Below are 23,223 nucleotides of genomic sequence, written 5' to 3' on the forward strand. Positions count from 1 at the left end.
CTTAGGAGTCATCCAATACATGTTAGTTCCCTGCCACCTTGTAGTGAATATTCATAGAATTGGGTTAGAGGGCTGAGGAGCTCTCCAAGGCAAAGCAGGCAGAAATGAGCAAAGACAAACACAGAATCTGTCTCCACCTAGGTCTAAATTTAAGCTAACAAGCAATAGCCTTTTGGGTATGGAGGACTGGAGCTTTGAGTGCTGGTGAGTGGCTCTGGAGTCAGACAGACCATCAGGGCTAAAATCCTAACTGTACACTTACTAGCGTGTGGCTTTAGGCAAGTTGCTTAATCTGAGCCTTTTTCTCCACTTGTTAAAGGGGATTCAACAACCTCAACCAAAAATGCACAGTATCTGACACTTATTAAGGGTTTGATGAATTATAGCAATTAGTATTTTCAATATTAATTTTAGCAGCTAACAGAAACAAAGATTAAGAGCTGAGTCAGGGTCCCAGCCTAAGGAAACCTATCCTCTTTGCTACTCCTCCTTCCTGAGCCACTTTTACCCTTTCCCAAAGGTATTTGCTGGCATTATGGAGACAGCTGCACAGATGAGGCCCAGAGAAGTCAGTCATACAGCAAGCTTATAGTTTGGGGAAAGGCATGCTCCTGCTATTGGGTTTGATCAATATGGCTACAGAAATCAGAGTGTAACTTTTACAAGAAGGGTTTTATAGTTAAAAGGGTTTGAAAATCACTGATTTACTCCAAATTCCTCATTTTACCAAAGAGAAACTGAGACCTGCAGTGGGAAAGTGGCATGGCCACTTGTCAGAGGACATAGGTAATAGAGCTGGGACTGGACGCAGTGTCCTGCTCCAGTATTCCTCAGGCTTAGAAACAACAAAAGAGGCCCTATCTCTTAAGAGGTGGCAAAGAAGGAGAGGGCAGGGAAGGCAGGAGCATACTCCTGTTACGTGGAAAAGGAAGGCCTTGGTTACATCTAAGCCTGGGCCTTGATCTGAACCTGACCATTTTCACTGAAGTGGGGGTTAGGCAGCTGCCTCTTATCCTAAAAAGGCTGCAGGACCTAAGAGCCCTGGCTCTGGAATGAGCTGTGTCCTTGAGGGAACAGTAAGTGTAGTTATAGAAGAGCATGTGCATGTCAAATGGGAATACAATACCTTTCTCTTAGAAATGTGAGAATTAAGAGATGATGCACGTTAAGTCCTCATTTGTGTCCCTGGATGTCAACAAAAGGCCTTTCTCTGAGAACAGCTAAAGTCCAAACACCAGAATCATGAAGGGACTACCCTACAGTCCTTACCTCTCGGTTCCTGGCAACAGGATGAGGCAGAGGGTGCCTGGGCACAGGCTGTGGGAGAGATTTCCTATCTTCCGGCCCCAACGCCAGGCTGCTATCTTCGGGTGGTCCACCTTCAGAGTCTAGGATCAAAGCCATGTGTTGACACTCAGCCAGAATATCCTCTGCTCACCTTTGGAGGGGCTGCAACATTCTTCCTCAGGCTCTAGGGCCAAGGGATCCCAGGAAAGGTTCTGTATAAATCCTCAATCTGAAGCTGGAGCCCATACTCAGGGTTTCCTATCCACCCCAGCATCCCCAAGGCCTCCAAGTCAGTTTAGGAGGATAGCTGCTGTCCTTTCCTCCAGATGGGTCTTCTAGGGCCCAGAGCTAGGGGAACCACATAGTAATGAGAGCTCTAGTCTGATCTCTCCCATTAAGTATCTCTGGCACCTAGGCAAGTCACTCACCAGCTCTTGCCTCTATTTCTCATCGGCTAAGTGTGAGAGATTAGACTAGGGACAGGGTTTCCTAAACTTCAGCTATTCACCTTCTACCTTCACTCTTCTGCTTGTGTATCCCTTTAATGTTTTTCTTTAAAATGAGTCCATTTCTTCCGTAGCCTCATCTAACTAATCCTATCCATGAAATCATAGGTCCTTGTGGTTGTGGTTGTTGTATACTTTAATGAATGTTAGAAAAACAAGGTCATAAGTATAAAAGTGAAAACAAAAGTCCATCTATGACCAACAAAAATCATCTTGTGTATGTACCACACTTTGAGAAACCCTAGATTACTAAAGACTTGTCCAGCTCTCCACCCTCCTACATCAGCCCCTCAAAGTCCCTTGGAGAGCCACCTGGAGGACTAAAAACCTGATTTCAGTAGGTAGGGAGGGGGTGAAAGCATGTGAGATCTTGAAGAAAAGATGTGTCCAGGGCTGGAAAAAGCTAGAGAGTGAAATAAGACTAGTGCCAGGGCAGGAAAAAAAAAAGACTGAAGGCTTAAGTGACACTTGAGCAGGACTCTCCTAATTTCCATAAATATCAGAAGGCCAATGCCCAGAGCCACCAAACCAAAGCAGCTACCTCTCCCCTCTGACCCCAAAATACACTCATTCACTCACTCACTTACTCACCTGCAAGGCCTGCTGTTCCGAGGCGGGAGGTATGACACGAAGCCCCAGGGGCCTTCTTGATTCAGGAGGTAAGGCCCTGAGCCATGCGTGGAGGTGCCTGGAGGTTAGGGCATGCCTGCCTTTCAGCTTCCAGTCCTTGCCTGTAAGAATGCTGAGGGCTCTGTGGGCACTGCCAAAAGTTTTGAATTCTGAAAGCAAGAATACCCCCTTCTGTTATTAAAGGCCAAAAAAGTTGGAGCCCAGCCAGGATCAAGGGAGAAGGACAGAATCAGGAGCTGTTGACCCAGTACAGCTGAGGAGGGCTTGTTTGGTGAACATTTCCTTTCTCTCACCTCATGTTATCACCATCCCCAATCTCCTTCCCCAAGGCTACATTCAATGGCATAGACTTACTCAGGAAACAGTATTTTTTGTGCTTTCCACTTTTAAGATCTTTAGGCAAGATCACAGCTTCTAGGCCAAAGAAGAGGTTGGACTGCTGCAACAGGTGTTCTTTGAAGGTTTCGCTCACTCCAGACAGGTAGATAGTACCTCGATTCTCAGAATCTTGTTCCAGTTCTTTCACAAGGGTGTCACAATCAAGGGTGAGCTCTGTCACAGGCCTTTGCACCTAACCGAGGAAAGATAGTGTTATTGGTGGGAAGTCAGCAAGTAACTAAATTTTGCAGTTTCCTTATCTGTATGAGGAGGCTAATGATAACTGCCTCCCAGGACTATGGTACAAACTTAATAGATAAATAAATGCATAGATGTAAATATTTTTGTGTAAATATACTCATTCCTCCCTTTCCTTCTTCCCCTAACCATCTTACAATGGACATCAGTTTCCTGTCTTTTGCCTCAATGAAATTCTGTTTACTTGCAGATAAATATCAAAATATCACCATTTGATCCCCCTGAAAGCTACAGGAAAGGGCAACCACAAGAAAAACCACTCAGAATAAATCATTTGGAGTCTAAGTAATCAAAAGAGTACAAGGAAGACCACAATATAGCCAAAGCTGATTTTGACAAAAACAAAAGCTGTCATGTCTTAGGTCACGGCTACAAGAATGCCAGGCTTAGGTGAAGACTTTCCATAACAGAAAGTCTTGTGCCTGGGCCTCTCGAGGGCATTTCTCTTAGGTGTTATGTCTTAGGGCACCATAAATGCAGGATGTGCTAGGCGAAGGCTGAGTGAAGGGTACTGCTTTTTGCTTTCTCTGGTGACCTTACCTTGATGCAGGTACCATCGACCAGAACGCCATGCAAGGACTCTATGGCCAGCTGGGCAGCTTCCAGGACTTCGTATTGTATACAGAGATGTGGCTGCAGAAAAACCAAGACTTCCTTACTTCTGCTTTCCAGGTTTAAAGTGCCAGAGAAGGAGCTGGGAAGGGGGCATAAACTACAGTGGCAAAGCAACCAGAATCGATGTCCTTGCTGTGCTGGGTTGGAGAGTGATTGCAGATCATCAATTTTAAGTGAGATCACCAAGGCTTAGGAACTGGTTTCTCAGAAAATAATCTTTATTTGTCATTTAAAATTGAAGCGCCTCTCCCTGGGTGGTATGGGGAAAGCACTAACAAATTTTTTACTACCTAACTTGCTTTTCACGCTATTTATTATGAATCACTAAAGTCATCACTGCAAGTCACAGGTAGAGATCCTCATTTGTCCTGTGAGCTTAATTTTAGACAGGCAGCTTTTCGTATAAGCTTGGGGAGGTTAAGTTCTTCCATTGGATAGGCTGCATCTTCAACTGACTGCTTTTCTGCTTGATAACGCAGAGTAGCTAAATCCTTTTGATGATCTGAGCCATAATATCATCATAGAGATAAAAGTGCTCCCATAGAAAAGCTGCATGATACTGGATTTGGCAATGATTTCCTGAATATGACACCAAAGGCAGAGGCAACAAAAGAAAATACGACACAATAGACTTTATCAAAATTAAAAAGTGTATCAAAGGACACTATCAACAATATCAAAAGACAGTCCAAAGAATGGAGGAAATATTTGCAAATCACCTATATAATGAAGGGTTCATATCTAAAATATATAGAGAACTCCTAAAACTCAACAATAAACAATCAAATAACTCAATTAAAAGATGGGCAAAGGACTTGAATAGACATTTCTCCAAAGAAGATGTACAAATGGCCAATAAGCATATGAAAAGATGCTCAACATCACTTATCATTAGGGAGATGCAAATCAAAACCACAAGATACCACTTCATATCCATTAGGATGGCTATTATAAAAAAAAAAAGAAAGAAGAAAGAAAAAAACTGTCAGCTGGGATATAGAGAAATTGGAAGCATTGGCATTGCAGGTGGGAATGTAAAGTGGTACAGTTGCTGTGGAAAACAGTATGGCAGTTCCTCAAAAAATTAAACAAAGAATTATCATTCAACCCAACAATTCCACTTGTGGGTATATGCCCCAAAAGAATTGAAAACAGGGACTGAAAGAGATATTTGTACATCCGATTTCACGGCATCATTATTCAGAATAGCCAAAAGGTAGAAACAATCCAAATGTTCATCAAAAGACGAATGAATAAACAAAATCTGGTATATCCACACAATGGAATATTATCCAGCCTTGAAAAGGAATGAAATTCTGATACACGATACAACATGGATGAACCTTGAAGACACTATGCTAAGTGAAATAAGCCAGACACAAAAGGACAAATACTGTATGAGTCCACTTACATGATGTTCATAGAGCAGTAAAATTCACAAGGACAGAAAGTACAATAGTACTTACCAGGCCTGGGGGAGTGGGGACTAGTAGTTATTGTTTAATAGGGATAGAGTTTCAGTTTGGGATGGTGAAAAAGCTCTGGAGAGAATGTACTTAATAACACTAAACTGTACACTTAAAAATCATTAAAAAGGCATATTTTATGTATATTTTACCCAAAAAAGGGGCAAAAAAGAAAGACTTCTAGGAAGAAGTTAGTCCCTTGACATACTCTTCCTATCCCTCAGTCCATCTTCCCAAAGATGATCCTTTTATTTCTATTTTTAGGTATAGGAAAGACATTAATAAAAGATTTGGGGAAAACACATTTTAAACATCTAGGATTCTGCACTTAGATAACTTGGAAGTCTTTAATTTTTGCTTCACTTTAATAGTCTTTAAACATCATAGTTAAGTTAAATAGTTATTAAACATAATAGTTTAACGCACCAGTTTAATAGTTGCCTAGGTCAAAATTCTAAACGTACAAAAAATTTACAGTGAAAAGTCTTCCCCTAACCTGTTTCTAGCCACCTAGTTCCTCTCCCTAGAGGCCCCATTATTACCAGTTATTGTATATCATTCCACAGATATCTGTTATATAGTTTCTATTTTTAATTCTTTCCATGGTTTCCTCTCTGTCTCTAAATAATGTGCTTATAATGCTGTTACTGCTTCATGTAACTTTAGTCTTTATCTACTGACTTCCCGCTGTGACCATAAAGATGGACGCTTACTCGTTAAGTCCTTTGGAATAGTATGAATTTTTTAAACCATACACAAGCATTATATTTTAAAAATTAAAAATAAACTCTTTATAGGGTTTTTATGTAAATAACAAACGAATAAACAAAACTTACTCCAAGAGACAGGAGAACTAACACTGAAAACAACAAAAAAAAGCCCTGCCTTAATATTAGCTCCTCCAATATCTTAACCTAGTTATGAGCCTACTTTGTGGTTAAACCCTACAGAGACTTCCCAAGACATGGAAGTTACTGCTCTTTTTCAAAGGGGATTTTATCATTTAAAGCTGTGGTCATAAGCAGGAAGCCCATAGCGCTCATTGAACCAAGAGCCTTTTTTTGTGGTCTAGTGTATATATTTAAGAAAATTGGAGCCAGAATATGAAAACTGCAAGATTTCTCAATTCTCAAAACAAGCAAATCAGAAGATCTGGCAATCCTGGGTACACACTCTTGTCGGTCAACAACAACTCTCATCAGACAGAGCATGTCTCACACTCCAGTTGGTAACAATCAAGCTCATATCACCAATATTTGTTATCTGAATGTCCCCATCTGAATTTCCAATGCTCATCTAGAAAGTCAAAATCTGAGTTTTCTTGTCTCCTTACCTGATGGGTTTCAAGAACAAGAGTCATTGACTGGACTGAGCCAAAGCTCTTAAACAGTCTCTTCAGAGCTCTGAGGTTGCAATTTTTGCTAAATGGCCCAGCATAGACAGTTGACATCTCTGTCCACTTGATCCTCATCTATATGAAAAACAAGAGAATACAGTGAGGAGGTGGATAAGGAAAGAGAATTAAGTCAAATCTAAAGAAATTATGAGTCAAAAAATTGGGATAATTCCACTTCAAGCAATTTCTCAACACAAACACTTGCCAAATGCCCAAGGATTTGTATACAGGGATTTCACTGCAGCATTATTTGGAATAGAAATTCATAAAGCACAAAGGCTGAAAATAATAGGTATCACACAACAGAATACTATGCAGCCATTAAACAAGGAAAATAAGATTATACAGTGACATGGAAAGATGCACAAGATACATTATTAAATGAAAAAATAAAGTTGCAAAGTCTGATTCCCATTTTCACAAAAATGTATTTTCTAAAATGTTAATATACGCACAGAAAAAATCTGGAGAAATATACAGCAAACTTAATAAAGTATGTATTACTTTCCTATTAAGGGAGGAGATTATAGTAAGTTATTAAACAAATCATCTAGCAGAACCCATTCACTTACCCTTTTGTCCATCTCCTCAGTGAGGCTGGGTGAAAAGGGTTCAAAAGAGAACTGAACGATGCTGAAGGGAAACAAAGGGATTTCCATTCTGGCCTGCTCAAGAACCTGCAGAGAACAGATAGCCTGGATGAAGCAGGAACCTAGTAGTCTATTGTGGCTCTTGGAGGTAAACTACAATAATATGAACAGTGGTTGTCTTTTTACCCATATTGAAAAGCCATAATATGGCTGACTTCAAGGTCTGGAAGAAAAAATGGTGACACCACACAGCCTCCTAAAAAGCCAAATAATCAGTAAAGAGAATAAATAAAATCACATACAACCCATACCTTTGGCATCATTAAGAAACAGAGACTAGCAGTACAACCTTCAAAGTACTTCTAAGTAAAGAAATAAATTAAATTCCAACAGAACTCTCACCATCTCACACTGCTGCAAGCCTGTGAGTAAAGAGAGCAAGGAGAAGAGGCTTAAGAGGCTCTAGATAAACATTAAGGGGCATGGAAGACTTTGATGCAGCACCAACAAAATCATCCCCGGAAAAAAAATTACAACTAAATGCCAAAATAATGAACAAAGGTCACCAATTTTGATAGTTCACAGCACTTGACTACAGGGAAGAGGCTTGATCAGAAAAGCAGTGCTTCTGGGGCAAATCAGATATATAGAGAAGAGTTAACACTCCCTTGGAGACACTGCAGTGAAGGGAAAGAAGGAAATAAGAGGAGAAATTAAAGACCCTGAAAAAAGATTAATAAGATAAATGCTAACGCCTCCCGAAAGCATTATAAATGCTTTATTCTTCCCAGCACCACACCATCCTAAAAACAAACAACATTTTTAAAAAACAAAAAGGGGGGCCAGCCTGGTGGCACACTGGTTAAGTTCGCACGTTCTGTTTTGGCGGCCCGGGGTTCGCTGGTTCCAATCCTGGGTGCAGACATGGCGCCGCTTGGCAAGCTATGCTGTGGCAGGCATCCCACGTATAAAGTAGATGAAGATGGGCACTGACGTTAGCTCAGGGCCAGTCTTCCTCAGCAAAAAGAGGAAGATTGGCAGTAGATGTTAGCTCAGGGATAATCTTCCTCAAAAAAATAAATAAAAAAAGTAAAAAACAAAAAGGAAGAGAGTGTGACATTAGCAAGATGGAGTACGAGAAAGTTTCAGGCCCTCACTCTCCCACAGATACCGAATTAACAATATACGGATTAGAATACCTTTGTGAGAACCCTAGAGACCAGTTGAGAAGCTACAGCAGCCAGACCAACATATAACCAAGAAGAGATTCCATCAAAAGGGGTAAGAAAATTTGTGGTGTTTTGGTTGCTCATTCAGGCCCCTCACCCATCCAAACTACTGCAGTACAACCCAGAGGAAACCTCCCACACTAGGGATCCTCTCTTGGGACAGAAACATAAGAACGGACCTGTATCCAACATTTTCGCCTGTCTGGAGGCTGCTCGAGGGACTAGTTTCTGTATCACCTGACCCGGGGCACTGATGGTACCAGCAGCATTGTTTAGAAACTCCTAAATAGGAGTGAGATCAGCAAGATGGTGAACTTTCCAGGAAACTTCGGACCCTCATTCTCCCACAGAGATACTGAGTTAACAATAACATACAGACCAGAATACTTTTGCAAGAACTCTGGAGACCAACTGAGAAGCTACAGCACACAGGCCAACAAAAAAACCAAGACAGAATTCCAGCAAAAGGGTAAGGAAAATATGCAGTGTGTTGTGTGCCCATCTGTGTCCCTCCCCTATCTGACCTAGCAGGGATTAACAGGGAAGAACCTTTTCACACTGGGAATCCTCCTTCTGGATGGAAACAACAGAGCTGACCAGGTAATCCAGTGTTATGGCTAGTCTCGGGGCTGCCTGAGGGACTAGTTTCTGTCTTGCCTGACTCAGAGCACTGACAGGACTGGTGGCCTTGTTTGGAAGCCACTGAAAGCAGATGTTATCACTACAGCACATTAGAGTTGCAGTTCCACAGCCAGATGCCAGGGACAGCAACAGATTGTGAGCTTTGAGAAGAAACAAGAACAAGCGTCTCAGAGAATCTGAGACAACTAAAAGCAGACACACAAGCTCAGGGAGGACACATCCTCAGAACACGTTTGAGAGGTCATGGAACCTCTAGCTGGGCTGATCAGTGAAAGTCTTCCCTTCTATGATGCTGGGCCATAATGATGGGAGAGGTAGTTGGGGTTTTTTCAGATGGTTAGGTCTCAGGAAAAAAAATTACAAGACATACAAAGGAATAGGGAAAAATGGCCGAATCAAAGGAACAAAATAAAACTCCAGAAATGAAACCTAAAGAAATAAGAATGAGCTAAAAGAGAACAAAGACAACTAACAAAATCAGAAAAATGATGCATGAACAAAATGAGAATATCAACAAAGACATAGCAACTATAAAAACAATCAAACAAAAATTCTAGAATTGAAAAATACAATAAATGATTTGACAAATTCACTAAAGAGCTTCAACATCAGACTTGCTCAGGCAGAAGAAAGAATCAGCAAACTTGAAGATAGATCACTTGAAATTGAGTCAGAGTAAAAAGGAAAAAAATGAAGAAAAGTGAATAGAGCCTAAGAGGCTTATGGGACAGTATCAAGAGGCCCAATATTCACATATAGAGTCCTGGAAGAAGAAAGGAGAAAGAGGCAGAGAGCTTACTTGAAGGAATAATGGCTGAAAACTTCCCATATCTGAGGAAAGAAATGGACATACAAATTCAAGAAGCTCAAAGAACTGCAACCAGGATAAATCCAGAGACCTACACAAAAACACGTTACAATCAAAGCGCCAAAAGTCAAAATCAGAGAGAGAATCACAATATACACAAAATGAGAAGGATATCAAAGCATATCACTACAAAAAAATCAATGAAACACAAAGGAAGACAGGAGAGGAAAGGAGGGACAAAAAGCCAAGACATACAGAAAACAACAAAATGGAAATAGTAAGTCCTTCCAATTTAGCAATGACTTTAAGTAGAGGCATAGAGCAAACTGAATTCAACACCACACTGAATGGATTATAGACCATGACCAAGTGGGATTTATTCCTAGAATGCAGGGATAATTCAACATATGAAAATCATCCCATGTAATATACCATATTACAGAAAGGACAAAAACCACATCATCATCTCAATTGATGCAGAAAAAACATTTGACAAGCTTCAACACTCTTTCATGATAAAAACACTCAACAAACTAGAAACAAACACACACTCAACTAATAAAGGCCTTATATGAAAAGCCCACAGCTAACATCCACGCTCAAAGGCGAAAGACCAAACAGCTTTTTCTCTAAGATCCGGAACAAGGATGTCTGCTCTTGCCACCTCTATTCAACATAGTATTGGGGCCGGCTCCGTGGCCCCGAGTGGTTAGGTTTGCGCGCTCCGCTGCAGTGGCCCAGGGTTCGGATCCTGGGCGTGGATATGGCACTGCTCGTCAGGCCATGTTGAGGCGGCGTCCCACATCCCACAACTAGAAGGACCTGCAACTAAGATATACAACTGTGTATGGTGGCGGGGGGCGGCTTGGGGAGATAAAAGCAGAAAAAAAAAAATAGTATTGAGAGATCTAGCGAAAGTAATTAGGCAAGACAAAGAAATAAAAGGCATCCAAACTGGAGGGAAAGAAGTAAAATTCTCTCTATTCACATATGATATGTAGAAAACCCTAGAGAGTCTACAAAAACACTTAGAATGAATAAATGAATTCAGCAAAGTTGAAGGATACAAAATCAACACACGAAAATTAGTTGTGTTTCTATATACTAACAATGAACAACTGGAAAAGGAAATTAAAGAAGAAAATCTCATTTACAATAGCATCCAAAAAGGAGAAAATACGTAGGAAAAAACCTAAAGACGTAAAACATTTGTACAGTAAAAACTATGAAACACTGCCGAAAGAAATTAAAGAAGACACAAGTAAATGGAAATATTCCAATATTCATGGACTGGAACACAATACTGTTTAGATGTCAATAGTACCCAAAGTGATCTACAGATTCAATGCAATCTCTATTAATATCCTGTCATTCTTTGTAGAAATAGAAAAAAATCATCCTAAAATTTATATGGAATCTCAAAGGACTCCAAATAGCCAAAATAATCTTGAAAAAGAAGACCAAACTCCGAGGATACAAACTTCCTGATTTCAAAACATATTACAAAGCTACAGTAATCAAAACAATGTTGTTGCTAACACAAAAACAGACATATAGACCAATGGAACAGAATAGAGTTCAGAAATAAAACCTTGCATATATGGTCAAATGATGTTTGACAAGATTGCAAAGAGCATTCAATGTGAAAAGGATAGTCTTTTCAACAAAACAGTACTGGGAAAACTGGATATCCAAATGAAAAAGGGGGATTGGAAGCTTATCTTATAAAATATACAAAAGTTAACTTAAAATGGATTAAAGACCTAAATGTAAGATCCAAAACCATGGAACTCCTAGACAAAAACATTGGATTTGGCAAAGATTTCTTGGGTATGACATCCAAAGCACAGGCAACAAAGGCAAAAATAGACAAATGGGACTTTAACATTTTTTGTTCATCAAGACACAGTCAGCAGAATGAAAAGGCAAACCTACAGAATGAGAGATAATGTTTACAAATCATATATCTGATAAGGAGTTAAGATCCACAATATATAAGGAACTCCTAAAATTTTAACAACAACAAAAAATTTAAAAATGAGATAGGAGAAGGAATGACACTTCTCTGAGCATACCTTTTTGTAGTTTAGCCTTTGGAACCAAGTTAATGTCCTATAGATTCAAAAAATAAATTAACAAGGATGGAAGAGAGGAAAAAAATTAAAACTGAAAGCAAACAAACAAATGGACCCAACTGTCTTTTAAATGCATAACACAGCTAATTTGAAGAAGAGAGAAAAAGAAAATCCAACTTAACTTAGAAATAAAATATGCATATACCCAATACTCTCATTTGTAGATGCGGTGGGGGCTAGGGAGGAGAGTAGAACTGAAGACCAAATTATAAACTCATTCTATAGTGATTTGGGTGCATCTTTTTTTTTTCTTCTTCTTCTTCTTCTTCTCCTCCTCCCCAAAGTCCCCCCAGTACATAATTCTATATTCTAGTTGTAGGTCCTTCTGGCTGTGCTATGTGGGACACCACCTCAGTATGGCCTGATGAGCAGTGCCATGTCTGCGCCCAGGATCTGAACCAGTGAAACCCTGGGCTGCCGAAGCAGAGCATGTGAACTTAACCACTTGGCCACAGGGCCAGCCCCTGCATCAATTCTAAAACTATTTTGCACGCAGTTTAGGTTTCAGCAAATGAGTAAATGCTGATGTTGTTGGGAGCCAATGTTACCACAGTGGATAAAAGGAGATACAAATATGCAATGAGGAAAAAGCAATGAAGAACCCTGTATAGACACGATTTCTAAAATATGTATGAGTGTACATATAAATTTATATATATGTGTATGTGTGTATGCATGTATATTTACCTGTATATATTTCCTAACTGTCTGCTTTAAGGGTCTAGAAGCAAAGACACCCCATAGTAATATGTACATCCAGCACTCAGCTCTTGGTTTCTAATACCAGGATAAACCTAAATCTCTTGTGCCAGAAAGAAAGAAAATGGTCAAAAGAATTATGAATGTATGTCACAAGGACAGGGCAGCTAGCTTAAAAGGGGCTATCACTAAGCAAATCTGGGAAATTTGAAAATCAAAACAATTTAGGACAATCATAAATTATTAACCATTGGAATAAAAAGGAATCCATAAGTCCACACTGAATGAATGAATGAATGAAAAATAAATAAGATAATGGAAGGACTCCTGAACTCTGAGTTAACAACTAGTAAATATGGAGGAAGTGCTAGAATTGGAAAACCATCACTGTGCAACCATCACAGTAAAGACTGATTCAGGTAAGAATCATCGGTTTTTGCTAAATATAAGGGGGGTGGGGTAGATTTGATAAAAAGCAGGATATTTGCTGTTCTTAAATTATCTCCTCACATATTACTTATTAGAAGTAAGGGGGGGAAAGTACCTCTGCAGCAGAGAAAGCAGACATCTTGTTAAGGTCATCAAAATAAACAGCACAAAAGAGGAACAGATGGACAACATGTGCCTCTGGCTATGACACCCTGAGAAGGACACATCACTTACGTGTAATCTGGCTAAGAATGTACATGATTCTAATCACGAGGAAACACCACACAAACCCAAAATGAGAAACATTCAGGGCATCAGGGGGGAGGGGGGCATGTATTACTCAAAAAATATTAATGTCATTAAAAACAAAGGTTAGATTACAGAAAACTAAAAAGACATGACAACTAAATGCAACATGTGACCCTAGTATGGATATTGTTCTGAATGGAAATGTTAAAGGACATTATTGGGTCAAGTAAGAAAACTGGAATACAACAAAAATTAAAAGTACTGCTTTTGAATATCAAATTTACTGAAGTTTACTGTGGTTATGTAAGAGAACATTTTTATTCTTAGGAAATACACACTGAAGTATCTAGGAGTAAAGGGCCATGATATACGCAGCTTACTCTCAAATGGTTTAGAAAATAAAATGTCATATAGAGGAAGACAGGGCAAGAAACAGCGAGAGAGTATGACCGTGGCAGCACACACAAACACAACACACACACACACAAATAATAAAGAAAATGGGGCAGAATGTTAACAGAAGAGGAATCTAGATAGAAGGTATATAGCTGACCCACCGTTCATGCAAGTTTTCTCTAAGTTTGAAATTATTTCCAAATAAAATGTTTAAAAAAAATGCAGACCTTTTGAACAAGATGATAAGTTCATGCTTTGATACATCCCTTCTGCTGTACACAAACAGCAAAGATAGATAAAATATAAAAAGAGAAAACCAAGAAGATATAATCAAGCTAAAAACGAAGATAAGTGTCTCCATGAACTAGAAACAGAACAGAAATTTAAAGTGGTGTGCAAGGCCAAAGTGACAGGCCTGCTGGCCTCTGGAAGCAGACACTGGCAGCTGACAGTTCTACTCCCATGGGGTAACTGAGACTAAAAGTGCTCCATACAAGATGTGAGACAGAAGCCAGACTTGCTAATGGTAGCCAGGGATGCTGATGAAAAAAACCTTGACATTTCTAAGGGTTGCAAAGGACTACACTCCCCTCTGCTCTGAATGCAACCTTCAAAGACACAGCAGATCACTTACCTCTTTATTTGAAAGGCACTTAACAGTTTGACAGTTTCTGGAAGAAGAAAGTTCACTAGCATCTGCCTCCCGGGTCAAGAAAAGGAGCTTCTGACCCACTGAGTCCAAGCATTCTAAAACACTGTGAAGAAGTAGAAGAGATCAAGGTAAGAAAAACAGTTTTCCCTAACCCAAGATTTATTTCCACTATACTTGCACTGTCTAATATGATAGCCATTAGCAACATGTGGCTATTTAAATTAAAATTAAATTAAAACTCAGTTCCTTAATTGCACTAGTCACATGTACTATACTGTGTTTTGTGGACCTTACTGGATAGCACAGATATGGAACAGTTCCACCATTGTAGAAATCATATTGGACAGGGTTGCTCTATATCTAGACGGAGGAAGGATAAACAAGAAACACACTCAAAGCTCTCTATCAAAGGTTAGGCCAGATCTAAGGATGTGATATATTTATTATGACATGGAGACAAACCTCTTCTAAGCCTGTTTTTTGTTTTGTTTTTTCCCTGACCTGAGCAATACCTGAAGGCTATAGATAACTCTTCTAATCAAAATACCCACCAGTCTATCATTTACCCTACTGCTATTTAGTTCAATGAATTTCAATGTCTTACTTTTTTGTAAAGGAAGTCATTTAAGACCAGTCACTAGATTCAGAAAATTAGAAAGATAATTAGATACTATTTAGGGCAGAAGGTGACATTTTTCCCTCCATAGTTTTTGTGATGGAAGAATGTTACTCATGCAATTGGTAAACTTTTCTCAATAGACTCAAAAGAGGGAAAAAAAATTCCCAGGTTTTATTTAAATAAGAAACTAGGTTCTCCATTTGTCTTTGCTTTTGTTTAGAAGTGAAAAATATTACCTTGTATTTGGCTGCTGAACTACCTCTGCTGTATTTCTCTGCTCTTGGACTGATGCTTGCAGTTCTTGGTGACTGGCTAATGCCTCCAGATTTAGTTCTGCAATCTTGAAGAAAATAAATTGGTAAAAATCATCTTAATTTCTCGCAAAGCATTTGATGCTAAGAAATAAAATACAAAAAACAAATCCAATAAAAACCCACTCAAGTGGTGCTCTCTGCTTCTGTAGACAGTGACTTTGACCACTGCCACAATCCCAGGCTGGCTTCAGGAGTTACGAGATGGGTTCTGGTTGCTCAGCCAAGAAAGGCAATGTTACCAGCTGCTGATGTTGTTACATGAATATGGGAAAGGGCCACGCAGGGCTAAGTGAAAAGAGATGGCAATTTTGCCTCATTACTCATTCTATAGTCAGTTACTTAAAACTTATTTCTCTGCAAATATACAATTTTTGGAAATGATAGAATGGCTTTTATGGCAACATCAAAAAGACTTTTTATTGGTTTAATACAAAACCATGAAAAGTCTATTCTAGTTTATTCTTCTTTCATAAAATGGGAGATCACTTGGGAATTAAGACGTAGAGAGTCAGATACAAACTTTTTATTTAGAATGGTTTCAAATTTACAGAAAAATTACAAAGATAATGCAGAGTTCCCATATACCCTACTCCCATTTTCAACTATTATTAATATCTTAGATTAGTAATTAACGAACCATTATTGATATATTATTAACTAAAGTCTAAGTTTAATTCAGATTTCCTTAGTTTTTAACCAAGTGGGATGAAATTTTCACTGAAATCAAGTGGCAGAAGAGAATGCAGGGTTATCAAAGTGTGATTCAAGAACTCCTGGGGGTTCCAGAGACCCTTTCATGAGGTATTCCCATCTCCAACTACATAACACAACAGACTGAATGTCAAAGCAGATATGAGAAAGTCATTTGTCTTTCTAGCTAGATATTAAAGAGATTTGCAAAATATGTAAAATGATACTCTTCCCACTAAATTTTTTTGAAAATGCTTTTTTTGCCATAAAAATATATTTTTTGTGTTAACATGTAATGTTTTTTGGGGGATATTTTTAACAAATTAATAAACACTAAGATTTTCTCATATTTCATTTCTAATATGCTAAATGTTGACAGACATGACCAACATAAACAAAAGCTCTCTGAGAATAAATGGATCCTGAGACCAGTTAAGTTTTTAGAACCTCTGATGTAACGGTTTAGAGCAGAGGCTGGCATATTCTAGGCTTCAGGTCAAGTCCAGCCCAGTAAGTTTTTTGTAAAATTTTATTGAAAACAAAGCTCTGCCCATTCATTCATCAGCATACTGCTATGGCTGCTTTTGCACCATCAATAGCAAGTTGAGTAGCTGTGATAGAGACAATATGGCCTGTAAAGCCTAAAACATTTACTATTTGGCCTTTACAGAAAAAGTTTGCTAACCCCTATAATAGAGCAAAGATAGGCTTTGGAATTTGACAAACATGGGTTTGAATCCTGGTTCCACCTCTGAGGGCTGTGGGACCCTAGATAAGTTATTTAGCCTTTCAAAACCTCATGACACTTACATATAAAATTGAGACGATAATAGTTAACTCATAGGGTTGCTGTGAGGATAAGATAATGTATATAAAGCATTTTAAACAGTACACTTAAGTAAGATCTCAGTGAATGGTGGCTATCATTATTTACATGCCCAATAAGATATTTTAGAACGTCTTTCTACCACCATGACACAAAACACTATTCTGGCTGTTTACTATTCTACATGGGCAACAATTTATTTCTAATGGAGTCAGAACATATCATGCAATGGGACAATCTAATAGGTTAGACTACATTATAACAAGGTCTGTCAGAAACTATGTCCTCTTCAACATCTCCCTTATTGTGCTGTTCTAATCTACACCCACTGAACTGCTGTTGCAACAATGGTATGCTGTGTCTACCCCAAGAGAGCAAAAATCCATGTAGATTTTTTATAATTATTACCAGTATTAGCATCAGCTACAATAATCAAAACCATGTTACGGTGCTTAATATATTCAAGGCACTGTGCTAAGAGTGTTATACATGGCATCGTTTACCCTCACCAATATCCCAGAGAAGTGTGTTCCCATTTTACAGATCTAGAAACTCAAGTTATTCAGAGAAATTACCCTAGATCTTATCACTAGACATAGCAGAGTATTTAAAAACATGGAGGTCCAACCTCAGAGACTACATACTTAACCACTACATTATGTGAGTGATACAAGACTTAATTCCAATACACGCTCAGTTTGAACTATACTCCCATTTTTGTTAAAAAAGGTAATAACAGGAGATGGTGGTCCGTGATTATCTGTTTTAGTCCCATAATTTTAAGAAAGGCAAAACACACAGGTTAAAGATACTAACCTTCTTCGGGCCATACTTAAGGAAATATCGAGCCAATTCAAGGGTTGTTCTAGCATCTTCTGTGGCATCATGACCAAGCCTATCTGGACACTGTATATCCTTCCTGGAAAGTCAAAATAAAATTGACATACCTGGGAGTATTTTAATGATAGGTTCTTTCAGCCACCTCAAATATCCTGGTTACATGTAAAATTTCAGCATTTCGATAATCATATTTGCATCACAATACTCAAGATTCCTTTATTCCTAAATGCCAGGACCTGAGAGAGGTACTGAGGACGTAAAACAATCAAGAATAGCTTCATCTACAGCATGCATATCATCTGGACAAAAGGTTACCCAATAAAGTCTCTGGCCCACTCCCCAGCCAACTCCATGTCTCATTTTCTTAGATGCAACCATTGTTTACTAAGTTACTCTCCAGAAATTTCCTATTCATATACAACTGTCTATATGTACTTAAATCCTTTCTTGGTTGTTTTTAAAAAACTCCTACATTTATGTCTTAGATATGTCTAAATCATATTTACATCATATTGATAATCTAGGCATATACAGATCTTGTTCTGCATCTCCATTTTATTCTCCGTAGTATCTTAGAGAGGTTTCCTTATGAGCATATACAGATTTGTCACATTCTTTTGAACAACAATAACAAAGTATTCAATAATACAGATAACCATAATTTATTAACCAGTCCCGTAGAATATCTGTAGTTTTTTGGGATACTTTAAACCATACTATAATAAACATCTTTACACATATGTGTTTGTACATAATAGGATACATTCAATGTAAGAATGTTATGTTTTGAAATTTGGGTTAAGTTTTCTGCTCCTCCCTGACCAGTTCTATCCATCAACCCTCAGCTGTGAATGTAAACCTCTTTTTATATTACCACAATTTCTTCATTTCTCAGTTATCCTTCTCTGGAGTTAGGATGCCAGGATTCATAAGCAATTAAAGGAATAATGTTTACAAACTAAGATGGAGAACAGAGACCCTCAATTTTGCAATATGCACTAAATAAGATACTATATGCTAACTTATGTGCAATTTCTCAGGACAATATTATAATATGCAAACAAACCTACCCCAAAATAGCTTTGGCTAAGAACTTTAGCTTAAATCTTCTGCCCTGCTCTCTGACATAAAGCAATGATGTATCAATAACATATGGATGTATCATCTGAGGAGGAAAGAGAATAGAATGAGTAGCATCCTATGCTAAAGGAAAAACAAAAACAAGAGGGCTGAAGGATAGAAAAGCTCATGGCTTTAGATTTGAGAGAAATGGAACAGGCATATATACTAGAAAAACCAAGTCTTCAATTAGATACTCACTTTCAGTGCTCTGAGATCGAAGTCTAAGGAGTGGCCCACTAACACAGCATCAGGAGGAAGCAGTGCTTTTAACTGTCTCTGTACATCTTTGAGTCTGGTTGTCACTGGGTTAAGAATTTTCTTCGTGATTCCTGAGAAACTTTCAGTAAAAAAAAGAGAGATGGACAAGCCACTATACTAATAAGTTTTCCTCCCTGGAAAATCATTTCAAAAAGAATATTTTAAAAAATTAATGTATGCTCAGTGTAGAGACACTGAAAATACAAATAAGCAAAGAGGAAATTAAAACTTACCCATAATCTCACCAACCAGGGATTATTGCTTTTTACATTTTAGTAAATATGCTTTCATATTTTTGAGATATACTCATGTATATTTCATTATTATAAAAAATGTAATCATAATGCATATGCTACTTTATAACATGACCTTATCATTTGTCATATATCATGAACAAGTTTTCACACCAGTAATCTATTTCAGCACATCTTTTTTTTTTTACTTTTTATTAAGATTATGATAGTTTACAACCTTGTGAAATTTCAGTTGTACACTATTGTTTGTCAGTCATGTTGTAGGTGCACCCTTCACCCCTTGTGCCCACCCCCATCCCCCTTTTCCCCTGGTAACCACTAGTCTGTTCTCTTTGTCTACATGTTTAACTTCCACATATAAGTGGAGTCATACAGAGATTGTCTTTATCTGTCAGCACATCCTTTTAAATGGTTACAAAATATTCCATTATATGTATATAACATATTTTAACCAATTCCCTACTTTCAGATATTTATAGTCCCATATTTTTGCAATACTGTGACAAACACACTTATACATTCACCTTTGCCACACCTGACTGTTCCTTAGGAATACTGTCAAATCATCATGTCTGTTAATAGGACAGTATCACTATCATGGCAGCTCTGTGCCTAAGTAAGCATGAATCTATTGGTGCAATTTCAACAGGCAGAAATACTAATGTTTCACTGGCTTTTCTTTGCCTAATCACTGTAGTGTATACATTCTGAAATTACATGCTAATCTTTGGAAAGACAGACTAAAATTTTTGAGCTTCAAATTTCTGTTATGGAGAAACTTAGTTTTGTTTTGTTTTTTGAGGTCAAGGCAGATTAAGCTCTATCATCATTTGCCTGCCAAATGATGATATGCAGATTTATGTGGTCTTATCAGAGAGCAAAGCTCTAGTTGTTTGGCAGTTGCTAGATAATGATTACAATTAGGAGATTCTATCACAAGGAAGTTAATAGTCTGCTGACCTAAAGGCACAGGAAGATTGGACAGCAAGAAGAATAAGAGCAATTTTAGTATTAAAATTTACAGTTGTGGTGCCCCAGACTTTTCTTTGATAATATATAAGTAGATAACACCTAACTAAACAGAATCTACAGGTTATTCCTGTTAAGTCTCGTTCCATGAGAATGAGGAAAAGCTGAAGGCAAGGTGAAAAATACCTGGTGAGGTAGTCCAGAATCCTGTTGTCAGGTTTAACAAGTTCATCCATAACACAGCAGCCTCCTTCAGCAACCAGTGAGATGCGTGTTAGTTCTCTCCCCTTTGATGTGAGGCACTGAAAGACCAGGACATAGTCAGGCTGCTGAACTGCAGCAGCTCTTGCTTCCTCTCATTATTCAGACTATGTCAACTGCCATCTACCCTAATCTACTGGGATCTCTGTGACCATGGCACAGTCTTTTACTGACTAGAGGATCCAATATGAATGAAATTAAAGCTAGGCAGGCTGCGGAACATTACGCTTAAGGTAACCAACACAGTACAATTTCTCTGGGAAGGATGTACTGAAGGAAGATAAGTGGAAATGATAACATCAATCCTGTACCTTTTACTGAGTGTGTACTACTTTCCAGTATTATGCTAAGTGCTACTAATAAGTAATTTTTATTAGCACAGTCTATTATCATCTAATGCAGTACTAAGCATTTTATATATACAACCTCGTAATAACTCAATGAGGTTATTATTGTCCCCACAACAAAGAGGGAGAAGCTGAGACTGAGAGAGGTTAGGGAATTTGTTTAAGGTGACATGGCCACTAGCAGGCAAGGCCAAGATACACACCCTGATATGACAGACTTCAAAACATTAGCTCTTAGCCACTCTGTTAAGAATTGAGAAACTGTTGCCTGAGTACTAAGTGAGAGAGGATGCACTGTCTTTGAAAGGAGATTTACTAATTAGACAAAGTAAAACACACAGGGAGCTTAAGCAGGAAAATCCTACTTCTGATCTTAAATGTGTAAACCTAAAACAAACCAATGGTAATTGAGGCAAAGTTTTCAAGGGAACAACAAAACACTGTTCAGAAGACAGAAGGACTGGGGCTGGCTCCATAGCATAGTGGTTAAGTTCGGCACACTCTGCTTCAGTAGCTGGGGTTCACAGGTTCGGATCCCGGGCACAGACCTACACTACTCATCAGCCATGCTGTGGTGGCAACCCACATATAAAAAAAGTGGAGGAAGACTGGCACAGGTGTTAGCTCAGGGCTAATCTTCCTCAAGCAAAAAAAGGAAGATTGGCAACAGATGTTAGCTCAGGGCTAATCTTCTCCAGCAAAAAAAAAAAAAAAAAAAAAAGACAAAACAGAAATACTTCTAGAATCGTACAAAAAGTTGATTAAACATAGCAACTAATTAGAAAACTTACGTGATATTTATTCTTCATCCTAAAGCATAGATGCAAGTTTTCTAAAACGTAAGAGGGTCTACTTTCAGTTACTTAAATATTGGAACTGAATGTACTGGTTCCTCGATGCACTAGACTCAAGAAACCATCTTCTATTAGACCCTAGTTTGCAACACTCCAGGTGAAAAAATCAAAAGTAGTACTTACCATTTCACAGTCAAGTCCAAAGAGAGGACTGCTTTCTGTTATAGAACCATTACATTTGGTAGGTACGAAGTTCTCACAGTCAGGAAAATCTAGGAGGAAAAGGAACAAAATATTTGCCTTTAGAACCAGAGATGGTTCTAATCTCCATCCACTTATTTTTATATTCTGGGAAAATAATGTAGGCTGCTGTTATAGGAGATCCTAAGGCCTGGACTTCCTGGCAGTTACCAAGTAACAATTTGTCCTCCTTATGAGAAAAGAGATTATAGCTAAATTGTGGCTAAATCCAAAGTCATCGGACCTTTTCCATGTAGGCACTAAGAGATGATGAATAAAGTATGCAGATGACTGTATATGGCATCTTTCTTTCCTAAATAAAGCAAGAGAAAGTAGGAATGAGATTCACCTTAGTAGAGATCTCAAAGGATCTCACTATAGGCAAAGTTTAAATAACATTCATCATGTGCACCCATGCACCCAACTCTACCCTTGAGATTTCTTTGAGATCTCTGCTCAGAAACATGCCTGCATTTTCTGAAATCATAGCCTGAAAACATCCCTACAGAGGCTCAGCTATAGGCTTAGGGTTCCCTCTCAGTTGTGTACCCTAAGTAATAACCAGGCACATTCAGCTCAGAGGCCCAAAAGTGTTTGAATCGTTGAAGATTCCCACTGTCAGACGGAGGCTGAAACAGTAAAGGTAAATACGTAGATGTTGTTTAAAAGAAACAAAGGGGAATATGAAAAGCTCTGACCAGTTTCTATGTCACAGTGCCCTGAAATTTCCAACTGTTTACAACTGAATCAAAATATGGTCTAGAAATGAAAAGAGAGGCATCCTTAAATCTGGGAGACATTATACTGGCTGTTCCCCCTATCTACATTATTAGTGGCAATAATAACAAAAAAAAACCTTTTTTTAAGCACTATGTGCCAGGGACCATACTAAGCACCTTTTGTACATTAACTCATCTAATCCTCAGGGCAACCCTATGATATATGAACTATTAACTCCATTTTACAGATAAGTTTTTCCACTTAAGTAAATCTATTTTAAAAGGAAATTTATATATCCAATAACGCAATAATGAAAAAGACAGCTCAATTAAAAAACGGGACAAAGGATCTGAAAAGATATACAAATGGCCAATAAGCATATGAAAAGATGCTCAACATCATTAGCCATCAGAGAAATGCAAATCAAAATCAGAATGAGATACTACTTTACACCCACTAGGATGAGTATAATCAAAAAGACAGAGAATCACAAGTGCTGGTGAGGATATACAGAAACTAGAACCCTTATACACTGCTGAAGGGAATGTAAAATGGTACGGCTGCTTTGAAAAACAGTCTGGCAGTTCCTCACAAAGTTAAACAA

The 23,223-nt window shown here is 38.3% G+C and overlaps 1 protein-coding gene across 3 annotated transcripts in view; it reads right to left on the bottom strand.

The window, feature by feature from the left end:
* Positions 1-23,223, bottom strand: part of REXO5 (RNA exonuclease 5) — a 36,090-nt gene that overhangs the window by 1,030 nt on the left and 11,837 nt on the right. For 2 of the 3 annotated variants that reach the window (XM_014864760.3, XM_070484807.1), the window contains exons 7-19: positions 21,843-21,931; positions 20,444-20,559; positions 18,975-19,113; positions 18,725-18,819; positions 17,631-17,733; positions 15,221-15,324; positions 14,348-14,468; positions 7,109-7,213; positions 6,474-6,611; positions 3,600-3,692; positions 2,778-2,994; positions 2,385-2,572; positions 1,270-1,388 (exon numbers count right to left, since the gene is read on the bottom strand). In XM_014864760.3, coding sequence (XP_014720246.1) covers positions 1,270-1,388; positions 2,385-2,572; positions 2,778-2,994; positions 3,600-3,692; positions 6,474-6,611; positions 7,109-7,213; positions 14,348-14,468; positions 15,221-15,324; positions 17,631-17,733; positions 18,725-18,819; positions 18,975-19,113; positions 20,444-20,559; positions 21,843-21,931 — 1,627 coding nt within the window. Of the gene's footprint in view, positions 1-1,269; positions 1,472-2,384; positions 2,573-2,777; positions 2,995-3,599; positions 3,693-6,473; positions 6,612-7,108; positions 7,214-14,347; positions 14,469-15,220; positions 15,325-17,630; positions 17,734-18,724; positions 18,820-18,974; positions 19,114-20,443; positions 20,560-21,842; positions 21,932-23,223 lie in introns of those variants that run through there. The other variant, XM_070484806.1, reaches the window with a different exon arrangement.

Source organism: Equus asinus, chromosome 14, assembly GCF_041296235.1.
Source record: "Equus asinus isolate D_3611 breed Donkey chromosome 14, EquAss-T2T_v2, whole genome shotgun sequence".
NCBI lineage: Eukaryota > Metazoa > Chordata > Mammalia > Perissodactyla > Equidae > Equus > Equus asinus.